This window comes from Ambystoma mexicanum, chromosome 4p, assembly GCF_040938575.1.
Source record: "Ambystoma mexicanum isolate Mex_15411 chromosome 4p, UKY_AmexF1_1, whole genome shotgun sequence".
Classification (NCBI taxonomy): Eukaryota; Metazoa; Chordata; class Amphibia; order Caudata; family Ambystomatidae; genus Ambystoma; species Ambystoma mexicanum.
The window spans coordinates 1,289,711,188-1,289,735,437 of record NC_090927.1 but is presented as its reverse complement, the minus strand read 5'-3'; the positions used below and the strand labels follow the sequence as shown (position 1 = coordinate 1,289,735,437).

At 48.3% G+C, this 24,250-nt stretch overlaps 1 protein-coding gene across 1 annotated transcript in view; it reads right to left on the bottom strand.

The window, feature by feature from the left end:
* LYST (lysosomal trafficking regulator) overlaps window positions 1-24,250 on the bottom strand; it is a 3,942,656-nt gene that overhangs the window by 1,385,573 nt on the left and 2,532,833 nt on the right. The window contains exon 39 of the mRNA XM_069606985.1: window positions 3,927-4,079. Coding sequence (XP_069463086.1) covers window positions 3,927-4,079 — 153 coding nt within the window. The remainder of the gene's footprint in view (window positions 1-3,926; window positions 4,080-24,250) is intronic.

Genomic DNA, 24,250 nt, shown 5'->3' with positions numbered 1-24,250 from the left:
GGGTGGACGGGGAGGAGGGCTGAACGGGGCGCGACGGTTGAAAAGGAGGTGGTGGATGGATCCTTCTTTTCTTGGTAGGGGGAACACCAGAAGGCCCCGGTTCTGGATCCCCCGACGGGAGAGGTTCCTCCGTCGGTAACGGTAGCCTCGTCCTTATCTCGGTGCATAAGGACTGTATGGCCAACAAAATGGCTGCCGAGTTGTCTTGCGGCGCTGGCAGAGGGGAATCCGACGGGCGAGCAGGGGCCCCGTCGGTATCCTCGACGATGTTGTCGTCGTCACCTGCGTCGGGGTCCATTCCGACGGGCTGGCTTTCTTCCACGCCTAGGCCGTGGCTTAAGACCTCGATCAGTTCCTCTTCTGAGGTTGAGGCCCAATCTACGACGACGCCCTGCCCCCCCTTCTTCTTCCCCACGGGGGGTTTCACGGGGGTCCTCTCGATGGGCACAAAAGAAGACTCCCTCCGAGGAGGCAGGGAGATTCTGGGCCCTGAGGTCGCCACCACTGGTGTAGCCTCCACAGGCTGAGCCAGGGCCGCCGCGACCGTTTCGATAGAGGGCTTGGTCGGATGGATCAAGGCCTTCACCACCTTAGGTGCGCTCACCGCCTTATCCTTGAGGGAGGGGGCACTGCCACGCTCCTCCTCTGCCTTAGAGCTCGACCGGGGCCTCTCCAGGAGCTTCGCCGGGTGCTCGGCCTTCCTCTTACCCGACCCAGAGCGTTGGCTCGTGGTTGATGGTGCCGGGGAGGGTGCGCCCTGCCTGACGCCCGTAGAGCCCGACCGTTCGGCGCTCCCGGTGCCAGCGGACTCGCGGTGCTTAGCCTTATGTTGGGCCCCCGTCGCCGGGGCGCCCTCAAAGGTCTTAGAAGACCGCTCGGGTTTCTTCTTCTTCTCGCCGGACGGGCTCTTACCCTCCAGCCAGTTGGCGAGACGTTGATGGCGGTCCTTCATGGTCCGTTCCGACATGTTGCCGCAAAACGCACAGTCCTTCTCCACGTGCGTCTTGTCCTCATGAAGGCAGTAAAGGCAGAAAGAGTGTTCGTCCTCCTTAAAGACGTTCTGCAACTGGCATCCAGGGCAGACCCTGAACAGCTTTCCGGGCGTCGAGCTTCCCTTCTCCTGGGCCATCTCCGAGACCGGGCCTGAGAAGCTTCTGGAGTCCTCCGAAGTGTAGCTCGACGAAATCTTCACCCTTGAGGGGCGCAGGCGAATCCGACACGGGTCCCCGTTGATCGGATGTAGGATCGGTGGAGCTTGAGGCTCTTTTGACCGAAAATATCGAAGTTTTTGTGAAAAAGCGCGAAAAAATAGCACTAACGCTCGAGAGCAATAGCACGAGGATCCCAACACATGAACGTGCGGTAAAAATCTGAAGATGGCTGCCAGAGGCGGGGCTTAGGTAGAGGGCAGTCATTGGCTGTGGTCAGTATGACGCAGAGACCAGTGATTGGTTACTACTACGAAAGACAGATCAGAAACGAAACTGATACTGGTTTTTTCTTTACCGAGGATTCCCAGCCTGACGACGGGGAATATTCATGAGCATGTGAATCCATGCCAGACCCCATGCTGGAGAAGCATGGAAACTGCTCTCCTGAACATCTGTGAAGACCTGCTCTCCAACCTTGACTCCAACATCCCTTCTGTCCTCATCCTGCTCAATCTCTGTTCTGCCTTTGAAACGGTCAATCATGCCATCCTGCTCAACCGTCTATGCGATAACCTGGGTATCACCGATCAGGCCCTGGCCTGGCTAACCTCTTTCCTCTCTGATCGGTCGTCCCAGATCCAACTTGGGTCCTTCCTCTCCTCCATCGCACTCTCCACATGTGGTGTTCCCCAGGGGTCTAATCTCTTTCCCTGGCTTTTCAACCAATACCTGGCACCCCTTTCCCACAGCATTGCCGCTCTCTGCTCCAACTTTCAGTGCTACGCGGATGACACACAGCTCGTTTTCAGACTTCCCTCCGCCAACTCTTCTCCCTCATCTCTGACTGTCTGTCTGACATCCAGGATTGGTATGACGCCAATTATCTCTGCCTTAATGTCAGTAAGATTGAGATTCTCCTCATCGGCACACCTGCACCCTCCTTTCCTGTCACTCTATGGCCAGCCTCCATTGGCTCAGTTCCTGCTCCCACTTGTAAGGCTAAGAACCTCAGGGTCATCTTTGACTCCACACTCTCCTTTTCTCCTCACATCTCTGACGTCTCTAAGAGGTCAAAATACCAACTGCACCTCCTCACAGGTATTCTTCCTTTCCTCTCCTTCCTCCAGAAGCTCACTGTCTCTAGAGCTCTGGCACTCCCTAGGCTAGACTATTGCAACAGCCGCTTTCTAAATCTGCCTGCTTCTACTCTCAGCCCTCTGCAACTCATCCAGAACAGGACTGCAAGACTTATCCTTGGCCTCAAGCCCTGGGATCGTATCTCTCCAGCCCCGAAATCTCTTAATCGGCTCCCAGTGGCTGCAAGGGTTAAACTCAAGACCCTCTGCACTGTCCACAAGGCGTATTGGGTCCAAAATACCTTCAACACTCCCTCCGTAAATACCTTCCGACTCGAGCTCTTTGCCCTCAAGTTCAGTCGCTTCCCCAAGCAACGAGTTGGGGGTAGATCTCTCTCCTCGGCTGGGGCCTCCCTCTGGAACAGCCTCCCTGCCACTCTGAAACTCGAGAATCGTCTCCGGTTCCTGAAGTACCTCAAGACCTTCCTCTTTCCTTCTGCCTTCGTTCTTCCTCTCCCTTTATGATATGTCTGCTTTGCTCTGTGCACCTGGCTGCCCTCTGATTTTGGGCGTAGGCCCCTGCCCACCCAGCCACACACCGCACTGCCTCCAGCAAACCCTTGCACTTGGGTCTGTATCTGTAACCCTATAGTCCCCTTACCTGCACTTATCAGACACCCCACTATCAGTTGTTGTGTGTATCCCTTGCTCAGCACTTTCCAACTCTACCCTATCCCTTGCACTTTTCCCTTCCCTCTCCCCTGCACATGTGCGTTCTCAATGTCACTGGCCCTACTAAGATCGCTGTTTTGTCCTCCCTTGTTCTTCTCCCTTATCTCGTTGCGCTATGAAACATGTGTGTATGAGCGCGATACAAATAAAATATCCTATCATATCTTATGACTGGGCCAATCCATGCAATTCGCCACCAGATGCCATAGCCTCAATGACTGCCTAATAAACCTTCTTTAAAGGCAGCATCAATGCAACATTCCTATGGCACCCCTTGGTAACCAGATGCCACTGCTCAACTCAGACGGTCACCAGCATCAATTACATTCACCTCCTGCACGCCTGGGGGGAAACAAGGCAAATCAGGACACAGGCTGACTTCCAGTAGTGGAAACATGAATTGGGTTAAAAGTGCCTTAATGTTGGCAATTGCAGTTCCCAGCAAGCTATGGCCTATGAGTCAGCTCACCGTTCCAATGAAAGCTCTGCCAGGGTAGCAGCTCAGCACAGGCTCTCCACCAGCCCCTGCCAGCAGCAGGCCTCTGCACTAAAAACATCATTGATGGCAGAGCGCCTTTCCACAGACTACATGGAGCAACCAGCTGGTACTTCTTGGCCTTAGATGTAACAATCTGAAGCTACGATTCAACAGCTAGCAGGCCTATTTTGCTACACTTTCAATTCAAATTATATCTGCCAAGACTCAAAAGAAAGATAAGTCGTGCTGGGCGGAGCTTCAGTGAAACGGCACCAGTATTCAATCCCAACAGCGTCCCCTTTGTTATCAACATTTTATTAGCACTTTGCTGTATAAAAGATGGTCCTTCAACTATGATGAGGTAGCTATTTAAATAACATCAACACATCCAGAGGAATAATGTAAATAGGTTGTTTTAACTTGAAAAGACAAGGAAAACATCAGCTTAGATCGCAATGCTTTAATAATGGAAAGCTCCAAAATATATACCTTGGTGTTGTGAAATGCCAATAGCAAAGTTCGTCCATTCGTTAAAAATATCTCAACAGCATTGTCTCTTAATTGCCACCAGCGCGTATGGACTTCCTTGATCTCCTCATATGTCCAAGAAAATGATACTGGATCTGGTTCCTCATTGAGCGGCTAAACCATACATAGAAAAATGGGTTTAATTAGATACACATTTTAAAGATATTGGCAACGCTAATTAAAAGACCAACTGCATATAGTGAGTAAAGTAATGTTCTCACATTGTATATGGTTTTACCGGAATAGAAACACCTACATAAAAATTACGTCAACTCTTACCAAGGACTCCAAGTCGTTGTCATTCAAGATCTTAGTCATGTATTTGTTCCTGTTAGAGATAATACTAAAGAAACCAATAATTCTTATGTAATGCTTGTTCCCAGGTATAAGTAAATATATGCAGATTCACATTCTTCAGAATAGTCCCTGGCTCAATTTTGGGATGTGTGCTTTGTTTTACAGCTAGTGTTGAAGAGCACAAGATAACAGCCTGCCACCTAGAACATAACCATAAGAGACTGGCATGCGCAAACATTTGATCTTACCAAGGCAACATTTCCTCAAATGTACAACTACATTTGATCTTACCAAGGCAACATTTCCTCAAGTGTGCAACAACGTACCATATGAATGGCTAAGAAAATCAGAGAATTGTGAAGAATTAGGAAGGAATATTGCATTTAGATTTAAATGACAAACATTACATACATGAATTAGTCTTTCTGATGCTTTTATCTGCTTAGATTGACATGCTTTGCATAGGCCGACAGCTACTGGTTGGTGCAGAGTATTACATGTTTTCTTTTTTTTCTCTCGAAAAACAGGACGTCGACAGGCATTACCGTAATACTATCCATGTTGTGATGTGTACAGTACCCATGATCCATCAAGCGCTGAGGTCCTCAGATTGTTATTTTCCCTGTCCTGAGGTTTCCTGGAGTGAGTCATGAGATATGCATGTAGGTGGTGCAGTTGTGTAAATTATGTTTGGTTAACCCTTCACCCCTTAAGAGGGAGGCTGGGTTGGCGCATGCAAATCTTAGCAGATTCAAGCATCAGAAAATGATTACAGGTATGCAATGTTTGTCCTCTGAGGCTTGTCAATCTGTTTAGGCTTAGACCAGTGGTCTTCAAAGTGGGGGGGGCTGAAGTGTGTCCAAGGGGGCATGGAGCTCTTCCAAATAGAAGTATAGTGCCTGCTTTTAACAGAATTTATAAGAAGAAATTGCATCTGGGGGGCCCAGCAGCAATATTTTTCCTCGGGGGGGGGGGGGGTGTGGTGTGGGGGGGAGACTCGGCATACCGTTTTAATACCACCGGCTTAGACTCACATGCTTTGCATAGTCTAGCAAGCAGTACCAGATGATGGTGGGTTGACTGAAGGTACAGAAACAAACGATAGTCAACACAACAGTATTGAGTGAAAGAATGCACTAGACTCGGTTTATAGTCAAAGTCGAATGTCATAATGTCGAAAGTCTAAAAAATAAAGTCGAAAAAAAAATGTTGAATTTCTTTTTTTGGTTGCTTTTTGTTCGAAATGGGGGGGTTCCCCCCCCCACATCCCCTTTTTAGTAAACATTTTTTTGTTTTACCCCTTTTTTTACCCCCGATACCCAAAAAAAAAACATACAAATAAAAAAATACAAAATTCGACATTTTCTTTCGACATTATGCTTTAGACATTTTTGTAATTCGACATTATTCTTTCGGCATTATGACTGCACACCACTAAACTCCATGTAGCTGCCTTACATATAACTTCCAGAGGCACGTAAATAATAAAAGCCAAGGTTTCTCCTTTGCTATGTGTAGAGTGTGCACCAAGCGTAAATGGTGGTGATTTATAAAGTGTAGCAAAGTTGTATACATTTGAAATCCATCTAGTAATAGTTGCTTTAGAAACAGGATCCCCTCCTCTTCAAGAGATACAAAGAATTGATCAGTTTACCTGAGTTGCTTTACTAAGGCAGTACATGACTGCCCTACGAACATCTGGGGTCAAATTACAGAAACTTTGTACTGGTACAAGTGCAAAGTTGCACAATATTAGCAATAGGGCAAAGCTTGCCCTGCTGCGAAAGTGCATGTTTTTTGTGCTAGGATAAGTTTTTCCCTAGTGCTTATACCCTGAAAAATGGCAGTTGTCAATGTGTAAATGCTTTTGAATATGGCCCCAATGTTATTGGCACAAGGGCAAACTTTACCCTGGTGCAAATATGGTGCAATTTTGCACTTGCCCAGGTGAAACGCTTCTGTAATCTGGCCCCTAATGTGTGAAGTACTCTTTCTCCAGAGTTTTGTGGGGTTTAAAAGAAAGTTGGAAGTTAAATAGATTGGTTCACATGACATTTTGAAATGTACTTTATTGAAACCGTGGGTGAGTTCTTAAATCATCTTGTTATTATTTATAATGACAAAGGGCTCTGAAACTGACAAAGCTTGAAGCTCACTCTTCGAATAGACGTGATGGCTAGAATAAATGCAACTTTGTAAGTGAGATCTTTGAGGCTTGCCTTGTGCATATGTTCAAATGGTGGTTCCATGAGCTTGCTTAATACATTTAAATCCCATACTGGCCCTAGATTGGAAGCTGGCATCACTCCTTTCCTGGGTAAACTCTTGGAAAAGCTGGCCATTTCTCAGCTTAATTTTCATACTGAATCGGTTGGTTGCCACCATGACTACCAGTCTGGCTTCAGAGCTGCCCGAAACACAGAAACTGCTCTCCTGAACACCTGTGAAGACTTGCTCTCCAATCTTGACTATAATCTCCCTTCTGTCCTCAGTCTCCTCAATCTATCCTCTGCTTTCGACACGGTCAACCATGCCATCCTGCTCAATCACCTCCACGACAACCTTGGGATCACTGATCAGGCTCTGGCCTGGTTGACCTCCTTTTTCACCGACCGACCCTCTCAGGTCCAACAGGGGTCTTTCCTCGCTTCTATTTCTCTCTCTCTACTTGTGGTGTTACCCAGGGGTCCAACACCTCTCCCTGGCTTTTCAATCACTTCCTGGCATTGCTACCTTCTGCTCCAGTTTTCAATGTTATGGGGATGACACTCGGCTCTCTTTCAGACTCCCCTCAGCCACCTCTGCTCCTTCTCTCATACCAGACTGTCTGGCCGCAATTCAGGAATGGTGTGCCGCCAATGATCTCTGCCTTAATGCCAGTAAGACTCAGATCTTCCTCATTGAGACACCCACTACCTCCTTTCCTCGCTCTCGCTGGCTGCCCACTCTGGGCCCTCTTCCTGTGAGGCTAAGAACCTTGGTGTCCTCTTTGACTCCACTCTCTCCTTCTCTCCTCATATCTCTGACGTCTCTAAGAAGTCAAACTATGAGCTGCACTGCCTCAGATGTATTCTTCCTATTCTCACTTTTCCCCAGAAGCTCACAGTCTCCAGAGCTCTGGTCCTCTCTAGGCTGGACTATTGCAACAGCCTCTTTCTAAATCAGCCTGCCTCTACTCTTCGACTTTTACAACTTATCCAGAACAGGACTGCAAGACTTGACCTCAGCCTCAAGCCCAGGGATCATATCTCTCCAGCTCTGAAATCCCTTCACTGGCTCCCAGTGGCTGCATGGGTCAAGTTGAAGACCCTATGGATCATCCACATGTCTTTCTGGGGCCTGGGAACATTCAACCTCCAACTTTCTCTTCTAAAACATCTTCCTTCTCAAGCTCTCTGCTCATCCATCTCCAACTCTCTGAGGGTCAGACGCTTCTCCAAGCAGAGAGTTGTGGGTAGATCTACCTCCTCGGTTGGGGCCTCCCTCTAGAACAGCCTCCCTGCCTCTCTCGAACTTGAGCAGAACTACCTCCTGTTCCGGAAGCAGCTTCCTCTTCCTCTCCCCTGCTGATTTACCCGACTACTCCGTGCACTGGCCACCTGGCCACCCTCTGAACTCGGGCCCAGGCTCCTGCAGGTCCAGTTGCCCTTGCACCGCCTCCGGGCTCCCCAGCACTTAAGGTTCTGTATCTGCAACCCTACATTCTCTTCTCTCTGCACATATGAGCCACCCACTGGCTGCACTTATTGAGTTAACTACACTTCTCCCACCCCCTGGCCCCCCCAGGCACTTCTCCCCTTCCCTCTTCCCCGAACTTGCGCGATCTGACTGACACAAGGCCTAGTAAGATCGTTGTTTTTCTCAGATTTAGTCTGTTCAGTAATGTTTGGTTCCCCAAACCCCTCCTCACCTGAATCTGTAGGGAAGGCGGATGAATCGTCAGGATCATCTAATGCGATCCCCTTTCTTCCCTGTTTCCAGGTTTCGCTGGGTTTCTTCTTGTGAGTCCTCTCTTTCGGTTTGAAGGCCATGACTCCAGAGAAGAGGTCCATGTAGTGTACCAGCAGGAGATGAGACGAGTAGCGGTGGCTCCTTAGATGACTGAGTAGAGGTGGCTCCGTACGGGAGAGAACAGAACCGGGCAGAGGAACACAGAGTACGGAGCAAAGGGGCGTGGTCAAGGAAATAGAGCGAGCACCAGGATCGTGCTGCACGAGGAAGCGAGTAAGGAGGGAGACAAGGGAAAACAGGAGGAAGCAAGCAGGTAAGCAATGGGCAGGCAAAGAGGGAAACTCGTCGGGGAGCGGGAGGTAGCAAACACCCCGGAGCGCTGGCAGTAAACTTCCCGAAAACACTGGAAGTTGCAACGCATGCGCGTTAGCAACTTCCGGGTTCATAAAGGCTGGGAAGACTAGAGCGCGCATGACGTTACCGAGGGCAATAGTCCTTTTACCCTTTCTTCCACCTTCTCCACAGCTTCCAGGGTCGGCGAACCATGACAGTTTTGTCCTCCCTTTGCTTCCCTCTCCTTGTCTTGTCACGCCTAGATATACTTGTGTACAGGCGCATTATAAATGCCACATCATATCATATAAAGACATTTCACACCTTCCGTAAAGGCCTTAACAAATGGCATATTCCACCTTAAGACCTTTGTTTGTGAGGTCTATGCAGAAAGTGCAGCTAAGTGGACATTTAATGTCTTAAAAACTAGGCACACGTCCAACTGCTGTATAGGTAGTGTAGTATATATGATGGAGAGCCATCAAAAGAATAGATTCTTGATGTATTACAACATACAACACATCTTTGCCACTTACTGTACTAACAGTATCTCGTGTTGGGTTTACATGTTTCCTTTAATAATGCCATGCATCTGACTAGAAGATTAAGGTGTCCAAATTCTACGACTTGGGGGCCCAAGCTGCTAAATTGGTTGGATGTGGTTGAGGGTGAAGGAGCATTCCCCGATTTTGAGACATGTGAGTTGGTGTCCGCTTGATGGGTGATGTTACTGTTTGAGAAGGTGGGAGTAACACACCTGACGCGCCCACATTGGGGCAATTAGAATCAAGCTTATTGTGGCTTATTCTGCTGAGGAGTTGGAGGAAAAGCGCAAGAAAATAACCCTGGCCAATTGATCTAGAGTGTGTTCCCCAGACACCATTTTGTTGGGTACTATGAGAAACCTGACGGTATTCTCACTCCCAAGACCAGAGGATCCTCTTTGGTGAGCCCTGTATGTTGAAAACCCAAAGAAATTTGGCTAATGAAGATAAAGTCTTGTGGAAGGGAACCCTGAGGCTTAAGGAACTACACTTTGTGGTCTTGAGAACAAAGCCTTAAGACTTATTGTTTTCTGTGAACTCTGTTGCTTGGAACTTGGGGAAGGGGACCCGGAGGATTGCTTTTGAACTATATTAAACTGTATTATTTTGAACTGGAGAAAGGTAATATTGAGACTGTTTGATGGAACTTTCTTACACTTGGGGAAGAGGAGCTGAAACAAAGCAACGAGCTGGAAGAAGCTCCGAACTTTGAGTTGAACACCATTTCTTTTGAGTTTGACATCCCTACAATTTGGTTAATGTTAGTTGTGAGGCCAAGGATAGGTTTGTACACAGACAGACCTTTAAGTTGAACTCTTTGACTCAGACTTTCCTTTATTCAGGTAGGGAAGTTAAGCCTTCTCCCATCCTGACATTTGATTTAATAAAGTATTTTATTTTGAACTTTAAGTCTGTTGTCTGTGTCTTGCGTCATGATGCTGTCACAGTACCCAGATGTTTAATTTTGGCCTTCAGCATTTTCTTTTGTGGTAAACAGATCCACATCTGGATGTTCCCAATGACCAAACAGCTCTTTTAGAATGCTTGAATCTTTTTCCTGTTTGTGCTCTAGAGGACGATTTCTGCTTAATGTTTCTGCTAGGCTACTGTGTTCCCCTGGAACATGTTGGGCATTAAGAAAAATCCCCCTGTGGAGATATCCTTTCCGAATTGTCTGTGCTAATTTGGACAGTTTTGGGGAGTGTGTCCTATCTTGTAAGTTTATTTAAAACATGACTGTTGTGTTGTCTGTTGTAATGAGCAAATTGTTTCCCGTCACACATGTTTGAAAGGCTTGCAGTACTCTGTAGACTACTAGCTGTTCTAGAATGTTTATGTGCTCACTTGATAGGTGAGGAGACAACATACCTTGTGCTGTGAAGCTGTGACAGCAAGCTCCCCACTGTGAGCAACCTGACAGTGTCTCACCCGTTAGTCCCCGAGGATCTGTTGTCCAGGTGGCCAGGACATAGCCATCATTATTGGATCCAGTTCCTGGGTGTGGAGCAGTGCGGGAGGAGGAACACCTGGATGAGGGGATCTTGTGGAGTGGAAGTGGGACACCAAAGCTTAAGACGCTGTACCCCCTTCCCGATAACACCTTATCCTCTGGGGTGGGGCTACAGAGCCATGCAATAGTACGTGTCTTATTGAGCTCCTGTGATCCGTCCATGAGATTATACAAAATATGAGGCCATAGACAAGCCTATGACTATCAAACTGCAGCACTGCCTGAAGAAACCTGGCGAGTACAGCTGGGCATGGTGTGGACACCTGAGGCGTCCTATGGAAGAAACGGCAGCTAGAAGAAGATTGCATCGCTGTTCGTGAAGAACTACTCCAAGATGGTGGCAGAGAAGAAAGGATACTCTGCAGAGATCTGATGGTTCGGAGCGGAACGGGACTCCAACGAATGCGAATGCCAAGAGCCTAATAGCTGGAGCAGAAGCTGAGCCACCTCTGTCTAAGCATGCATGAGGAGTCTGGAGTAGCACCGCGAAAAATAAAGAGCAGCGCAAGAGAAGCGGGGGCACTCTGGCAATGTTCCATGAGGAGCGGGACCGTGGATCATAGGCTGAAGAAACAGGCACCAGAGATCGTTCCGTGGCATGAAGCACCGCAGGGGACGAAGGCTGAGGCACAGGAAATCACGGACATAAAATGCTGAGCAGGGGAGCGCTGTTGGAACCCGACGGTGATGGCCGCCTGAACGCATAGCTGCGCCATACCTCCAACTTCCTGATACAAATTCTGCGGATCCAGGAATTCAATGAATACAAAATTCAGTGTGCAAGATTGCGGTGACCGAGGGGCACCCGAAGACGCTTTGGTGGCCTGAAAACAATGACTGTCTGCAGTGGAGAGACCGCCGTCTTCCCAGCAAGGATCGAGGGCCTATGGACTCCCTCTCCCCCTCGCCCGCGACTCGCCTGTGCCCCCTGGCTCGACCGGCACAAGCACTGCTGACTCCTCTGGGACTGCAGGGTGGGCAGCAGGGAAGACGAGGACGTACCTCCCAGGCTGCGGGCGACTGCCGGAGAACCCCTGGTGACAAGAATACTGCGCCTGCGTGCACTCCGAGCCTAAAGTACCGCAGTGAGCTCCCCTCCCCCGGCAGCCGCCGTGTGCGCTGTGAGCGAGCGGTGGGGCCGCCAGGGTTGAGGGAGGCCCCCCCCCTACAACGTTGACGCCTTGAGTACTATTTAATGTAAATCCCCACACCTAATCAGGAAGTGGCCCGACTGAGATCACCGGCACAAAAGCACTTCCAAAGTACTTCCAAAGACTTGGTGCCTGTAACTCCCAACATCAGCATTGTACTGCCCATTCCCCACCGGAACGTGCCATTTACAGGGAGAGGTGGAGAAACGGTGCCCCAACTCAAGCAGAGCAGCCCACTACTGAGGGCTGGTCCTGGTTGACGGACTTGCTCCCGGGTGTGGCGCTGGGGAGAGGGGCGAGCGTGCACCTGGGAGAACCTCAGTCAGAGCCCTTCCATAGTGCAAATCCGAAAATACACACTCCAGTGACAGGTAAAGCACTAAGCAAGCTCAGTACCCCCTCCTCTCCCTCTGCTATAAAATTGCGTGCACCCAGCTATGACGAGAGGAAATAAGGGGAACAAAAAAGGGCCCATGGATGCCTTTACAAACACTCAAATGGAGGCAAGGGGAGAGGCCCCCCCACCGCTAAGCCCCCCCTGCAGCCCAAAAACCCACCAATGCGGCACCAGACCCCTACATTATGGCGCTTCAGGCAGGCTTTGCCGCAGTGAACTCCAGACTGGATGATATTGGCAACACCTTATCCTCAATTAAAACAGATCTTTAAACAGGTGAATGCACGTGTGGAGGAGGTAGAGAACAGGACCACTACAGTGGAAGATACAAGCGCCACCCAGGGAAAAGACATAACGGATATTAAGAAACACCTGAAACTAGTGCAAATGAAGTGCGACGATTTGGAGTCACGATCGTGCCGTAATAACAATAGAGTGGTCGGCTTGGCAGAGAAATCAATTAATGTACCCATGGAAGTCTACTTGGAAGAAGTTATCCGTACTTTACTCCATGAAGCGCAATTTTCAAATCAGTTCCTCGTCGAGAGAGCCCACCGAGCCCTAGTGCCGACCCCAAAACCAGGAGCACCTCCGCGCACAGTCATTGCCCGTCTCCTAAACTACTGTGACAGGGACCTGATCCTCAAGCTGTCCAGAGAGAAGGGATGTACGACTCCACCAGAATACACATACACCCCGATTTCTCAAATGCGGTACAGTCGGCCCGCCGCACATTTGACCAGGCCAAGAGAGCGCTAAGAGCCAGATCTCGTCCATACGCAATGTTATTCCCGGCTAAACTTCGAGTGCAACATGCTGGGAAGGTATATTTCTTTGAGTCACCGGAGGAAGCTCTGGGCTATATCGGGCGCAACATCCCACAACCACCAGGAGACAAAAATCTGTCACCCGAGATGAACACATGAAAGTGGAAGGAATCAACAGATATGGGATAATTTAAGTAAACCTGGATCCAAGTTATAATGGCGCGGTGGCCGTTACTGCGGTGTGGTCGGTAGGAAGTAAGGGATAGACCAACTATGCAGTGCCACCCACCTTTTCGAATGTTGTGCAGTTGGGGGGGACTTGCACTGTCCAGTTGGAGGGATGGTGAGGGTGGGGCCTGGGGAGGGGTCCGGCCTGTTGCCCAAGTTACAAAGGGAAGGCACCAAGCGATAATGCGTGCTCCGACTGTAAACGAGTCGATAGGAAATTGATGTTACATTGGAGGCTAGACTAGATCGATGAAAAATCTGACAGGAATTGCACACAGAATATAGAGGCACACAGCCCATCACATAAATCAGAATGGAAATAATGGCATCACCAGGGAGTCAGTGTGTACAGGGGGTTAAACTCCTTACATGGAACGTCAGAGGCCTGGTAAACCCGATGAAGGCAAGGAAAATTGTAACATATGCGAACCACCACAAGATCAATATCCTCCTCCTACAGGAGACACACGCAACCAAGAACATAACAGACACGTTTGCACACAACTGGGGCCCCGTGAAACTTACCACAAATGATTCCACACGTGCGAGGGGAGTCCTCACGGTAGTGCACAAACGGACCAACTTCCAGATGTCCAAATCCACGGTGGATGGTGAAGGTCGATATGTGATCGTATGGGGGCAACTACACAACAGGGAGATAGTCATTGTGAACACCTACGGCCCTAATCTATAATCTCCCGAGTTCTAACTACAAATTATGGAATTGCTCTCACCACTGGGCTCAACTGAAGTGATCTGGGGTGGCGATCTCAACTTAATATTGAACATCGACACAGACCGAACAATGATAGGTCACAGGCAGCAATCCAAAGCGGCAATGGCGGTGCTCCAGATGATGGCCACGCTTCCTCTCGTGGATACATGGAGAGAAATGCATCCTCAGGACAGAGAATATACGTTCTACTCTGGGGTCCACGGGTCCAGCTCCAGAATAGACTACTGGCTATGTACCCCTGAGCTGATTGTGGAAGCAAGACAATGCACAATACTACCACAGACACTATCGGACCATTCCCCGGTACTCCTGGAACTGGTCCCCAGAGACATGGAACATACTACACAAAACTGGCAAATGCCCCCTGACCTATTGAAGGATGAATCCAATGTAGAGCCTCTCCGGATCGAGATCGAAGACTTTTTCCAACAAAATACTAACTCGGTACCCACCAGTAAATCAGTCTGGGAGACTTTCAAAGTGTGGCTAAGGGGCCTACTGATGGCGCAGTCTTGTGGAGCGCCGAGGGAAATCAGGAAGGATCTGGGTTGAGTGGAACAGGAACTACGAAACTTAGAGAACCATTACTCTGCGACCACTGGAGGCGACGGATTGCAAGAAATACAGGAACGGCTGGAGTGCTTCCGAACTCTGGCAGAACGAGAACTGTACTACTTAACGCAGCCAATGAAGGCTAGAAAATACGGAGAAGGCAATAAGGCAAGCAGAACAATGGCAAATCTTATCAAATCAGAATTGTGGATGAAACCGATAAAGAGCATAGTCGACTCAACCGGGTCAGCGCAGACTGCACCCAGGGCAATTAATGTGTTCCAACAATTATATATTAACCTATACTCCAATGCGGATGCAGTGACGCCGGAAGAGCTCCGGGAACATATGGGCTCATTTTCACTGCCCGAGCTCAGTGAATCAGAAAGGGCACTATTAGAAGAACCCTTGACGGTGGACGAGCTAGAACTAGCCATCTCAGATCTACAAACAGGCAAGACCCTGGGGTCTGACAGCATTCCAGCCAAACTCTACAAGGTATTCAAGGTGGAATTGGCTCCCAAGTTGCTGGAGGTTTGGGAGGAGGCACTTGGGAGGGGAATATTACCAGAAACAATGAGGGAGGCGATAATAACAGTCCTACTCAAGCCTCACAAACCTCCTCAGGACCCCACCTCCTACCGCCCCCTATCACTAATCAATACGGATGCAAAATATATGCCAAGGCCTTTGTGAACCGCCTTCTCCCATATATGAACAAATTAGTCCACACAGACCAATCAGGCTTCATTCCTACCCGCTCGATGGCTCTGAATCTTCGACGTTTCTTTGCCATCTCCTCGCAGCGGGATCCGAATGTCAAAGCAGCAGCAATCACCTTAGACGCTGAAAAAGCGTTTGACTCTGTGGCATGGAACTACATGTTTCTTATTTTGGGTAAAATGGGATTTGGGCCAGTGTTCATGAGTTATATCCGATTGTTATACAGGAACCCAGCAGCGGCGATAAGAAGAAATAAAATGCTGTCACCTACCTTTAAACTGGGCAGGGGTACCCGTCAAGGATGTCCCCTGTCCTCCCTTATATTTGCGCTCACGACAGAGGGGATGGCGGCCAAAATTAGACACAAACACACATGGAGGGGTATTCACATCAGAGGGTCCCTCCCCTCCCCCCCCCCCTCCCAACTCCTGTCCCTGTACGCTGACAACACAATGATCTATGTTAGGGACCCAGAGACCCACCTGCCCCCAATAATGCAAGAGATAGACAAATTCTCCCTGTATTCCGGATATAGAGTTAACCAAGCTAAGTCGCAAGTCATCCCATTGACAGCGACAACCACACAAACACAAGCCAAGTCTGGCTTCAGATGGTCGCCCACTTCAGCCCGGTATTTGGGGATAGTAATGGCCATTGACAAGACCACTCTGTATGAAAACAATTATGCCCCTTTTCTACAACTCTTAGAACGAAAGCTCGAAATCTGGAGCAAACTCCCAATATCCCTATACAGACGTGTGGCCTTGCTCAAAATGGTGGTAGTACCGAAATTACTGTATATGTTTTGTGGCATTCCCATATGGCCAGGTAGACACTTCTTCCAGAAGTTACAGAAGTTGGCCTCCAACTTTATTTGGAAAGGGAAGACTGTGAGATGTCAGTGGCCCAAGATGTGCGAGAGGTACGATACAGGGGGGTTAGCGTCCCCTGACTTCATCCTATATTTTGAAGCGGCACGGGCACATTTTGCAAAATATTGGGCAGACACTGCGGAGAAACATGCACATGTACGCGCAGAGAAGTTTGCAGTAGCTCCCGCTAACATACAAACAATGCCATACACTAAGCCCAGGAACGAGATGAAGGAAATTGACCCAGTCAACTCGACAATAAGTGCCTGGTCCAGGATATTCCGCAGGGTAGGATGCAGTAGCCCCTACTGGCCGTACACCCCCCTGTGGCATTACCCCGACCTGGAACCCACATTTGATACAGCATTACAACGTAGGTGGGACCCCAATAAAGAGATGCTACTGGGTGACCTCTGCCCAGAGGGCAAATTTGCGCCGCTGGAGGTAGTGCAGAATAAAGTGGGAGCAGGGCTTGTTACGGTACTTCAATATTACCGCCTAAAAGCGGCTTGTAAACGCAAATGGCCTACATTTCCAGAGGCCCCCCCTGTGCATCAGTTCCTAACTATGGTTATGACCCAGGAGGGTTTTACAGGAACTGTTTCTAGCTTATATAAAGTCGCTCAAGCACATACCCTGTCCAGAAACACCATGAGACAGAAATGGGAACGCAAACTTGACATCTCCATTGCAGATTCACAGTGGGCCAGGTACTGCCAATACACCAAATCCATCTCCATAAACGCCAACTTCAGACTAATCCAATTCAAAATACTAAATCAGCTGCATATTACCCCGGATAAAATCTCTAAATTTGACCACACCAAACAAACAACCTGTCCCAAATGTCATACACAATCAGCGGACGCTATACACATGTACTGGAACTGTCCCCCTATTAGGGGTTATTGGGAGGAAGTAGCCAGATTGATCAGTGACATGCTTGGGGTGAATATCCCCGCCACGCCACAGAAATACTTATTGGGTGACATAGGTAAGGCCTCAACAAAAACCTGTAGATTCTTTGCCATAGCTGGGGCAGTAGCCAAGAGAAATATACTTAAGGCCTGGACGTCTGGAATGGCTCCTACACTGCAGGCCTGGCTACGAGACCTTGTATATGTGCAGGAGTGTGAACAGAGATATGTAAGAAGTGTTTCGGCAGTATGTAGACCAAAAGACATTTGGGCTCCGCTACGCACCTACCTTAGAGACTCCCGAGCATCGAATACTACGGACTCACCATGATGCCCCGAGACCTCTGCTTAATCATCTCTGAATTGTATACCTGTACCCCTGCTATGAAATCAAGTACCCATATGCCAAAAACGGTACTGCCTTATACATGTGTTGCACCTGTCAGCTATAAATAAAGGTTTTAAAAAAATAAAAGGCTGAGCAGAGTCCCGTGGAGGCCACCTGGTCGGCGTGAAAGACAGCGGTGAGATTGTGGGGACCCTGAAATATAAGGAACGGAGGCAGTCGCACAGTGGTAGGTGCACAAAAGAGGCAGAATTTGGGTTGCTGCTGCAAATCACGCCAAATGAGGGTGGTTGCGCAGAGACCTCCCGATAAAGCAGCGGACTGTCTAGGATGCGAATAAAATACTGCACGGCCAAGATTTTGTGAATGCAGGGTGTTGGTAGCTACCAACACAACCTCCGCAGTCATAAGCGGCGAGTACGCGCCCAAGGCTAGCAGCATTGTTGGGTGCTGCGACATATTCTCAGCAGGTCCACCAGTCATTACCACAGTGGGCAGCAAGTAGGACAAGGAGGCAAGCCTGAAGCGGCTGTGCAGGCCGGGAAGGAGGAAGCACAGCAGTGCACATGAGAAGTTAAATTGGTTAGCAGTGCTCCTGAATGAGAGCAGAGTCTGCAATGGGGCAGTAAGAGGCCCGGCCACGGAAGGAGTGATATGAATAAAGCATATCACCTCGTCAAATGGGAATGAAGCTGTGAGCGCAGCGCCGGAAGCCCTGACAAACACGGAGGCTAAGCTGCCAGAAATACACAACTAACAGCTGTGGAAATACACGCTGCCGAGGGCAGCTAAACGGACCGGGGCTCTGTCTGGATGCTGAGGTGCCCGAAGGAAGGCAAAGAGACGACTGTTTGACAATGGACATTGTGCGCTTTCCCAGTGGTCAAGGTAAGAGCATCCAAGTGCGTCAGGGAGGCTGCACTCAAGAAGAGGGCAGCTGAGAGTGCTGCACCTGGGGGACCACACAAACTCTCCCCCACAGGGATTACCATCGGCGTCACAAGCACAAGGGTCTCCTTTGCGCAAAACAGAGTATGCACAGCGCTGGTGCTAAGACTGAATGAGCCAGAGAGAGTGCAATTAGAAGAGCAAGCGAGGTGGGGCCCTAGAAGCGAGTGAGGCGGCTAGTCAGAACGGTGTTCGGACATTTGGTCGAAAAAAAAAGGTCAACAGGACAAATGGTCGACACCAGTTGGTCGAAAGCCAAATGGTCGAATTTTTTTGTATTTATATATATATTTTTTAGGTGTTCGTTTAGGGAAAAAATGTGTTTTTTAGAAGAAAATAAAAGGGGGGTTGGACCCCCCCCACACCAAAAAATAAAAAGTGAAAATACAAAAAAAATAAAATTCGACCATTTGGTTTTCGACCAAATGGTGTCGACCATTTGTCCTGTCGACCTTTTTTTTTCGACCAAATGTCTGGTAACCAGTCAGACCAGCGGGCGCTGCGCTTCCAACAAGGCCGGCCATAAGAGCAGGACACCATGAGAGCTTGGCTGTGAAGAACACCACAGGCCACGACATGAAGGGTAACACCTGGAAGGCCTGAGGCTAGGATTACTTGAACATTCTGCATACCCAGGGACACATAGGAAGGCAAAGTGGCCTGAAACGGAGAACCATCAGCGAACTGTGACTCCAAACAAACACAACTATCACAGGTTGAATCAGTGTTTTGCGAAGTATAGCCCCACATGCAAGTGGGCCCATAAGTGTGTAGCTAACAGACGCCGTACGCACTGGCCGGTAGGTGCTCAATAGTAGGCACTGCCAGGCCGCTAACTGTAACACAAAGTACCCCGTGGAACCCATCAAGTGGGACAAGCAACATCTAGCCGACGCATCAGGCACCTCCAGAAAGTTGTTGGGCGGGCGCGACGCTACTCACCCGCACTGGGAGACTAGCAAAAGGTGACACTGCAACGCCGGGGCTACCTCAACTTGGTCAAAAGGGCGTAAAAAAAGGGGGGGGGAATAAATAAATTAAAATGTACTGCGCCAACAAGTGCGGAACCTTGAGAACAGAGCGGAAGATGCGGGAAGGTAGGGCCAGACCTAATAACGTAAGGATCATCGGGCTGCTGGAGGGCGAAGAGGGAACAAACCCGACTTGAGTACGTGGAAACCCTGCTGCAGCAAAACATTAGCCTGGGAGCCCTGAGTCAAGGTTTCATGAGCCCCGCCAAGGCCGATAATAGCCCGGATTCTGAACTACTGAGAAAGAAAAAAGGTCCTTGAGCATTTCCGCAAAGGTTGGATGATCCAACGAGCTCAGCCACGATAACGGCATACCCGGACGATACACTGCAGGTCCAGAAACAAGAAGTACATGCTGCTGTACCCAGCTAAGTTGAAAGTCATCCATAAGGGCAGCGCAATCTTTTTCGAGACCCCTGAGGAAGCACAACAATGGATGGATAGGTAGAGCCTGGCAACAGGAACAGCGCCAAACCAAATAGTCAGGAATAGCCGCAGACGAGAACTATGACTATTACGTCAACACAGTGAGGAGTTATCACAAACCCTCAAGATAAAGTTGCTAAATTCGGGAGCCAAAATGTGGTGCTCACTTTAGATCGCACTACATAGGCACGTCCTACACCCAAATTGTTCACCGAACTGCACGGATACTAACAGTTACGTATCCGCCCACCGCGCCTTATGCGCCGGGACAGGATTCAGGGGCAAGGGCGAGAAGTGGGTAGGCCTGAGCACAAAAAATTGAACTGGGCTCCTGGTTTGGGGGGATGGTTGAGGAGGGTGTTGGGGTTGTTGGGAAGGGGGGAGGGAAGGGAGTTGGGGTAGAGGGGAGTTGGCCTACAGTTATGCACAGAGTCGGGATAGCGAATGAGACCTGGTAGATGGGAGAGTGGGAATCACGATAGATGGGGGAACTTAAAATAGCAACCTAGAATGTGAGAGGCCTCAACAGCTATATAAAGAGGAACCGGGTGATGGCATATCTAAGACGCCAACAAATAGACTTAGCCTTCCTGCAGGAAACTCATCTAACTAAAGACAGGCAAGATACCTTGGCACGGAAATGGGGAGGGGTGACCGTGGGTTCAACATACTCAGCGTATGCTAGAGGGGTTCTAAATTGGGTGGCACTGACAGACCCATTCAAGGTCCTCCAGACTTTCTTGGACACAGATGGCAGGATGATAATATTCCGGGAATGGTGGAGAATAAGGAAATATGTGTTATAAACACTTATGCCCCAAATCATGACACAGCAGCCTATTTTAGATCCTTAAATCCCAAGATAGGCCCGTATAAGGATTGTGCGCTAATATGGGGAGGGGATTTTAATTGCACGAGTGACCCGGCGATAGACAGATCGGATGATAAATGCGCTCACCCAGCCCCCTCAGCAAAGCCTTTAACTACGTTGTTACACCCATTCAAGTTGGCTGATGTATGGAGCGCAATGTACCCGCGAGATAGAGTATACTTTCACTAACTTGCTCCTACAAACCTCTACACGAGGCTAGATTATGTGTTTGTAGGGGAAGAGAATCTGGGAGAGTTTACAAGGGCTGAATATAAAGCTAGGGTCCTCTCGGATCATGTTCCTTTAGTAGTCACGTGGCAGATCCTTCACCCCGAGCTAGGATCCCAACGTGGAGACTTAAGGTCGAGGCACTCAAAGACACAGTGTTCCGGGAACATTTGACAGGGGGTTAAAAGACTATTTTGAGTATAATGCTGGCAGTGTGAAATCTGCAGATACACTGTGGGAGGCCTTCAAAGTAGTGATGAGGGGGGCAGCCATAGCAAAGTCGAAAAAGATACAAGATGTCATTTTACGGGATTTACAAAAAGCAGAAGTTAGGCTAGAAGTCATAGCGCAGGCAGGAGAGAGGTCCCTAGAAGAGGCACAGGAGAAGACCCGCCTAGAGCAAGAATGTAGGGGACACTGGGATATGTTAGGCAACTTAAGCTACAGGAAATATATTGAAAGGCAACATGCAGAAGGGGACAAGCTAGGGAGGTTGTTAGCCTGGCTTTATAAGAGCGAGAGTAAAAGGGAGACGGTTAGAGCAATTGTGGGAAACAACAGAGAGTTGTGTGAGACACAAGAAGATGTGAATAAATGTTTTCATGATTATTATAAGAGATTGTATGAGGCGACCTCAAAGTGCGATATGTCAGATGTACAGGAAGCATAGTCAGAGATTAGCCTACCGAGACTAAGTACGGAAGAGAGAGAGAGACAGACTGGAAGTCACAATCACGATAGAGGAATTAGAGTATGTGATCAAGGAACTACCGACCAGTAAAGTCCCAGGGGCAGATGGGCTTCCCAGTGAATTCTATAAGGAATACAGGAAGGAAATCCTGGCTCCACTACTAGCAATGCTTAATGAAGGATTGGACACAGGCAGATTACCCGAATCCTTGCGGTAGTCGATAATTGTCCCCATCCTAAAACTGAATAAGCCGGATACAGACTGTGCCTCGTATAGGCCCCTCTCGTTAGTGAACCATGATGGAAAGAGTCTCACAGCAGCAATGGCACAAAGGCTGAAACCGGTCATAGCCAAGCTGATACACCTAGACCAGACAGGATATGTCTCGCATAGAAATATTACTAACAACCTGCCAAGATTACACCACGTAATAGATTGCACCAGAGGAAATACACAGCAATTTGTAGTGGCGTCGCTAGAAGCAGTCAAGGCGTTCGACTCTGTCAGATGGCCTTGGCTGTTAGCGGTGCTGGAAAGGTACGGTATTGGGCCCACGTACATCAAATAGGTGAGATTGCTCTACAGAAAAAAGGTGATTCCTTGTTGAAATTGTAGTAAAAATCTATTTTTTAACAAGATAATGTGTCGAGATAAAATGTGAAGACACCCAACACCAACATGCAGTAAAGAAATATGAAGATGGTTGACAGAGGAGTTAAGGGAGATGTTCCTATTGGCTGTGGGCAGTATGACCCACAAATGACTAATGGAGCACAAAGAGCCACATTTTCATGTTTAAATTTAAACTGCTCTGTGTTACCAAGGATTCCCAGCCTGACGACAGGGAATATTCACAGCATGTGAATCTATGGAAGATCCAGTGCTGGAGAAACTGTCTGAACAGATAACTTCAAGATTTTTCAGAATTGCTTCATATAGAACTGGTTTTGTGCCTTGTTCAACCACTCTAGTCCATCTCACCACTTTACGGGCATGTCCTTTAAGAGCTATGGGTTCCACCAGATTTAAAGTTTGAGAGGAACCACTCGGGGAGCGGCAGCTCTTCTAGTGCTGCTGCTGCTTCTAGTCCTTTTCCTCATCTTTGCGCAGGGCCACTTCATCACACTGTTCATCTTTTGGACGAAGGTGGAGTTTTTTTTTTAACACTATTTGTAAGCGTGGCTTTCAATGTAAGTCACAATAATTACATAGACATACATTATCACAAACCACCATATTACCGAAATTAAACTCACGTAAGTCCTCCTCCGCCATAGCATGCATACTTGGCCCACCGTTCAGTACTAGCTTCTTCCTCATATAGTAGTCTAACGCTCCATACCAACCTCGTCCCTACATATCAGGTAGGTCTGGAAGACTGCCCAGATGTCTTTTGGTCTAGACATTGTAGGCTGTAGTGTGATAAATGGTTCTTCACAGTCGTTGGCCCACGTTATGTCTCTTAACAGCTCCTCCCCTGATAGAGCTATTTGATCCCTCCACTTCCTTACAAGACATCACTTAGCCAGCAGGCATCCTAGGTTTAAAAATCTTTGCCTTCATTCTGGTATCCTGTCCCACAAGCCAAACAGACATCCCTTAGGTGTTGCTAGAACTGGTGCAGTCACTATATATGCTATTTTATCCCATATTCAAAGTCAAAACCAGTAATCCTGGGACATTCCCATAGCACATGTATATGCCCTGCTTCTACAGCCCGACATCTTGAGCAATAGCTACCATTTTCTGGGTAGATCTTATTCATCTTCGCTGGGGTGTAATGCAATCAGTTAAGTCATTTAAATTGTATCAGCTTAAATCTAGTATTCAAAGATACAAGGCGCGTGAGGGTGCACATCTAGCTCGAATCATCATCCGTAATTTCTATGCCCATGTCAACCACCCATTTATCACTAGTTTTATGCGAGATGTTTGGCATGTGCTCCACAATCATCTTATAGAAGGTTGCCACTATATTACCAAATGCATATGAATTTGCAATGTATGCGGCACACTCATTCTCTTCTGGTTCTAGTGTTTAGGATTGCCATGTCTTCGACAAGCTGCTCAAAGTTTGGTCTTGCAGTATTTTCGTGGGTGTGGCATTTATGTCCCCTTTTCCAATTCTGCAATACTAAGAATTGCCCCTCTGTGTACATATCCCAATTGAGTGGTATCCCAGCCTATCCCAGTGTACTCATGTCACTTCGTACCAGGTGGGGGGTAAAGGGGGGGAGGATACCCAAGTACTTCCATAGTGGAAGTCATTTATTGTGGGGGTCGGATTGTTAGTCTTATGAAATATTTTACTCCACGCATTGAGTGTTTGTACCGTGTTGAATTGGCACCTGTCCCTATAGTCTCAGCTCATTTAAAGTGTTTAAGTTCTACCTTGCCCATCGCAACCTGCTCTAGCTTAACATGAGGTTGTGTGTCAGTCATCCCAAACCACTATCTGGCGAAATTAGCATGTGCTGCCATCCAGTATAGCTCGAAATCCAGGCCCCTGAAGCCACCCCTATGTTTCACAATGTCCACCCACTTTTTACACACTGCCCCAGAGTGCCAGAGAAACTGGGATAGCATTCTATGCACTTTAACAAATAAAGATCGACCCGACCATAAAGAAAGACTCGAAAACAAATACAAGATCTTAGGTAATACTGTCATCTTAACTATGGCCAGTGTGCCAGCCAGCAACAGCGGAATATGCTTCCATTTACCTAGTTTTGCTTCTAGTTGGTCAACCAATGTGTTGCAATTGT